The sequence below is a fragment of the Cydia pomonella genome, chromosome 5 (genome assembly GCF_033807575.1).
Source record: "Cydia pomonella isolate Wapato2018A chromosome 5, ilCydPomo1, whole genome shotgun sequence".
In the NCBI taxonomy this organism is placed as follows: domain Eukaryota; kingdom Metazoa; phylum Arthropoda; class Insecta; order Lepidoptera; family Tortricidae; genus Cydia; species Cydia pomonella.
The window spans coordinates 5,311,307-5,316,961 of record NC_084707.1 but is presented as its reverse complement, the minus strand read 5'-3'; the positions used below and the strand labels follow the sequence as shown (position 1 = coordinate 5,316,961).

Sequence of the window (5,655 nt, the reverse complement as noted above, 5' to 3'; positions counted from 1 at the left end):
ATCACGAGTACATTTTCCAATGAATAAACCATTTAAACGTGAAAATATACATGCCGTCACTCATGACAAAAATAAAACAACTGGTAACATAGAGTGTGTTTATTGTAAAAAATCCCACAATATTAAAAACTGTACTCAATTTACGTCGTTATCTGTTGACGATAGGTGGCGATGGTTGCGTGAACACAAAGTTTGTTATAAATGTCTAAAAGACAACTCACACCTATGGAAATTATGCAAAAGCAACCCTTGCGGGGTCGATGGTTGTACTTTTCGACACAACCCTCTTTTGCACGGCAGGCAGGATACGTTTAGATCACCGCCTACACCCGATACACGGATTAATAACGTCATTTGCGTTCCTGCGGCTGAAAGTGATATCCAGGTGTCGGACAATAATGTGACTGTGTCAAATATAGGTATATCGTGTAATCAACATAAAACATCTAATGAAATATGTTCAAATATTACAATGTTGAAAGTTTTACCAGTGACACTGTCAGGGCCAAATGGCAGCTATGAAACCTTCGCGTTTCTCGATGATGGCAGCACTGCGACTATGATCGATTGTAAAGTGGCTGCTCGCTTAGGTTTAATAGGACCTGAAGAGTTCATAACTGTCAATGGTATCATGGGTTTACAAAAAACTACAAAGGTAAGATACGTTGACTTTTACATAAGAGGTAAATATGAATCTGATATCCATTTGGTAAATCATGCTAAGGCTGTACAATCGTTAGGCTTGAACGAACAAACTCTATCTAGAGAGACTATTGAATCTTATGCTCACTTAAAAGACCTAGCTGAATACTTGACATATGCTGACGCTACACCAACCGTACTTATTGGTGCTGAGCATTGGCATCTGTCAATATGTCGCGAGGTTTGTGAAGGCAGACGTAACGAGCCCGCCGCTTGTCGCACTTTGCTTGGGTGGACTTTGTATGGACCAACGAGTAGCAAAACCAAGCCAGTCGAGTTCGTCAACCATTGTCAGTTAGACCGCACTGAACCTTCTGAAAATGAACGCCTGGAGTCACTGATAAAGGAGCAATACAAACTCGACTCGCTCGGTATCTCTAAGCGCGAGACTCTATTTAGCAAGCTAGACTCCCGTGCCGTCGAGATTCTTGATGCTACCACCACACGCTTACCGACCGGTAGATATGAAGTAGGTCTTCCGTGGCGTGACAACATACAGTGTGTTCCCGATAGCTGCCCGCAAGCTTTATCAAGATTTCTAAGCCTCGAAAGGAGAATGATTCGTGAGCCCGCCTTCGCTGACGCGTATAAAAAGTTTATTGATAACATGATTGCTAAAAATTATGCTGAGGAGTGCGATTCCGGCACTTATTATAATCATCTTATCACTAAAAGCGTCAACACCAGCATTGATCTCAAACACGATACCAATTTAGGCGATTATTCAAATAAAATTCACACCTTATCTGATAACTTACAACCTAGTACAGTCAGTCCGAATAAAACAGAAACAAATTTTGACATTGAGCTGTCAAGTGTGAATAACAATAAAAATAAATTAAAAACCGAATCTGAACCTAATAAAAGTGACATTAACGCAAGAATAAGGTGGTATTTGCCTCATTTTGGCGTGTACCATCCACAAAAACGTAAACTTCGTGTTGTCCACGACGCAGCCGCGACTAATCAGGGTGTTTCATTAAACTCGTTGCTGCTTCAAGGACCTGATCTTTTAGAAAATTTATTAGGTATTTTATTTCGGTTCAGAGAGGGCGCTGTTGCTATAACAGCTGATATTAAGGAAATGTTTCCTCAAATAAAAATCCGTGAACGTGAAAAAATCGTGACGCACTACGTTTTTTATGGCGCGACGTTCAGTCAAGGGAAACAATGCCTCTAAAAGAATATCGGATGACAGCTGTCATTTTTGGAGCATCGTCCAGCCCTTTCACTGCGTTGTACATTAAACATAAAAACGCTATGTCACACCAAGATTCGTATCCAGCGGCAGCCAACGCAAGTATCCATAGTTCCTATATGGACGATTTCTTGGATAGTCTGGACGATGTTGACGAAGCTGCACAGATGGCATCCGATGTTGTGACTATTCATCGTAACGCATGTTTCGAAATGTGTGGCTGGAATTCTAACGATCAGGGAGCATTGCGTCTTATACCGACTGAACTGCGCGCCGTCCAGCCTAGTGAGATGTCACTTGGCAGTGAATCAAGTAGCGTCAGAGCCTTAGGTGTTTCATGGGATCCTATTTCGGACACTGTCGGATTTAGGACTGGTTTAGAAGGTCTCATACTACAGGGCAGTTTTAATAAACGCAAAGTGTTGTCCCACCTCATGAAAGTATACGACCCACTAGGTTTGTTGGGCCCAATAGTGGTCAAAGGGCGTATACTGCTTCAGGAGGCGTGGAGATCCAATATTGACTGGGACACACCATTTCCACCATCACAGATTTTAAAGTGGAACGAGTGGTTTAAGGAACTGTCTGACGTATCTACAATTAGGATTCCACGATGGTACGCCAAGCTCAATGGAGAACCTCTACACAGGGAGCTACACATTTTCGCGGACGCAAGCGAGTTGGCCTTTGCCACCGTCGCTTATTGGCGCTTATTGTATGCAGATGGTACAGTCAAGCTCGCACTCATCACCAGTAAGACGAGAGTCTCACCTTTGAAGCCCATTTCAATTCCTCGTCTAGAATTGCAGGGCGCTTTGATAGCTTCTCGCCTTGCTGTCGCTATTAAAGAGTTTCATAAGAAAAAACCTTTACGAACTTTCCTGTGGACAGATTCAAGAACTGTCCTCGGTTGGCTCAGAAGTGACGCACGAACGTACAAACCCTTTGTGGCCCATCGCGTAGGAGAAATTACAGAAAATACGCGCGTGCAAGATTGGAAATGGGTCCCAACTGATTTGAACGTTGCGGACGATGCCACTAGGATTAAGCCGCTTCATCTTAATCCTAACCACCGATGGTTTACAGGTCCCTCGTTCCTTCTCGATCCACCGGAGAATTGGCCTGTTGAACCAGCTGGTCAGCCTATAGTCCAGGAAGAGCGGAAGCAGACTTCTGGACTTGTGGTTGGTCATCTGACAATTACCGCGGATTTCAGTCGTTTTAGTGACTGGCTACGATTACTTCGTGCTACTGCTCGCGTTTTGCAAGCTGCGTCTAAATTTCGCTCGGCTTTAGATCGCGTAGGTCGCATTGCTCCTAGCACCGATGTTAGGCTTCGTCAACGTACGAATAGACCTACGTCCACCACTCTAATCCCCCTGACAGCGGAACTTATGGAAGCCGCAGAAAGGCACGTCCTGAAGAAAGTACAGTCTGAATCATTTAGTGACGAAATCCCAATAATAGAACGTGGAGAATTGATACCAAAGAGTAGTCGCCTGGCGAAGCTTTCTCCCAGAATGGGGCCAGACAACTTGTTGCACCTAGCTGGCAGAATCGTTGCCGTACAAGACGTCGGTTCCGAGATCAAGTTTCCAATCATTTTAGATGGACGACACCCAGTAGTGCGCTTATTGGTCAATTTCTACCATCGCAAGGCTGGACATGCAAACAATGAAATGGTGGTCAATGAGGTTCGACAAAAATATTGGCTTCTTCATCTGCGCAGTACTGTTCGAAGCGTCACCAGCAAATGTTTGTTCTGTCGCATCAAAAGAGCAAAGCCAATGAATCCGATGACCGGTAACCTTCCTCCTCAGCGGCTTGCCCACCACCGCCGCCCATTCACGTACACTGGCTTGGATTATTTCGGCCCGATAAATACCAAGATCGGCCGAAGACAAGAGAAACGTTATGTGGCCCTGTACACCTGCATGACATCCAGAGCCGTTCACCTGGAGCTTGTACATTCCCTTTCTGCTGACTCCGCAATAATGAGCCTGCGACGGTTTATTGCTAGAAGAGGCGCTCCCAATACTGTATATTCTGACAACGGTACATGTTTTGTTGGTGCAGACCGAATTCTACGCGAATTTTATCAGAACGAGGTCTACGATTTTGCTGCCAATAGAGGAATAAAGTGGAGCTTTATCCCTGCCGCTGCTCCTTTTTTCGGCGGATGCTGGGAGAGACTTATTCGCACCGTCAAAGTCGCGCTGAATGCCACATTACGAGAAAGAGAACCTAATCCCGAAGTCCTAGTAACTCTCCTTCTAGAAGCTGAGGCAATTGTAAATTCTCGACCTCTGACCCATGTCCCTATTGGCCCTGAAGACCAGGAAACCCTAACGCCCTTCCACTTTCTAATTGGCTCATCTTCTAACCAGGTTCTGCCTGCAACCCTTGACGACCGAGACCTTTTAAGACGTGCTGACTGGAGGAAGGCGTTGAGATTGGCCGACCACTTTTGGAACCGATGGGTAAAAGAAATTCTGCCAACCATGCAACCTCGCCAGATAGCGGAGAACAGAGAGCACGACTTGACTCTTGGCGACTTAGTCATCATTGTAGACCAGAACCTACCCCGAGGAACCTGGCCACGCGGCCGCGTCGTTGCTACATTCCCTGGCAGAGACGGAGTGGTCAGGGTGGTGGACGTAGCCACATCAGGTGGAATTCTTCGTCGACCTTCTAAAAAATTGGTCAGATTAGAGGCATAAAGTCTCAGTTTATATCTAGTCTGGCTAGTTTTGTGTGCTTTCGCACACAAGGGGGTGGGATGTTAAGGGTGTATATGTAAATAGGTTTTGATACGTTTACACTATTATCTATGTCTAGTCTTAAGTTCTTTTTTAATTCCATATTTAAATTCTAATGTTATTTTGACTGTTTATATTTTTGTACGTCAGTTCGCAAAATAAATCCATCGAAACTAGTCGACTGCCTGGTTTATTGATTATTTTCCACTTTAGCTATCGAAATTCCCTCTTCTTTAACTAGAATCTAACGTTTTATTCATGTTTATTTACGGATAATTTCCATACATTTCAGATTCACTTTAAGACTTATTTCTCCTCAAAGAAAATGGCCTAATTTACATTCCGGCTGGTCAGAAGTTTTTCTTCATGATAAAACCCAATTCGAAACCCTGAGTTTGTTAATCTTTAGCCATTTAAAGTGATGCGTCCATTACAACTTTCTAAATAACAACTTGGCTGTATTTCTTCTTTTGTATTTTTTATCATGTTTGGGTCTAGTGGGTAGATATAATTTGGGTAGTATTGTCGTTAATATTGTTTATTAAGTTATTACCCTTGTTTTTGCTACATTTTGCTTTAGGTACTTGTTTTTTTTGTTATGCAGGGTGTATATTTAGTCACCTGCAATAATTTACGGTGTAAATATATAGGTCATATTGAGCAACTTTTACTATAGGACCAACCCAAAAATCGCGAAAAAAAATTGTTCCATACATTTTGACTGTCTGACCTTGACTTTTTCTATGGGAGAGTAATTTTTTTTTCGCGTTTTCTGCGTGGGTCTATAATAAAAGTTGCTCAATATCACCTATATATTTACCCCGTAAATTATTGCAGGTGACTAAATAAACACTGTAGTTTTATTTATTGCATTATGTATTAGTGTTTTTTGTAAAATTGTTTATAAAACTGTTTTAATGATAAGGGTCAATCGTGAATTACTGGACACTCTTTACTAACTGGCCACCTTATACTAAAAATGAATTCTACTCATCT

At 42.8% G+C, this 5,655-nt stretch overlaps 1 protein-coding gene across 1 annotated transcript; it reads left to right on the top strand.

Moving 5' to 3' along the window:
* The first annotated feature begins 2,019 nt into the window (after window positions 1-2,019).
* On the top strand, window positions 2,020-4,620 carry LOC133518210 (uncharacterized). Its single transcript, XM_061851840.1, has one exon. The coding sequence runs from the start codon at window positions 2,020-2,022 to the stop codon at window positions 4,618-4,620; it is 2,601 nt and encodes an 866-aa protein (XP_061707824.1).
* Window positions 4,621-5,655: the final 1,035 nt, after the last annotated feature.

Excerpts from the sequence above, each read along its gene's own strand:
- LOC133518210 (XM_061851840.1), top strand. The coding sequence starts at position 2,020 with ATGGACGATTTCTTGGATAGTCTGGACGATGTTGACGAAGCTGCACAG.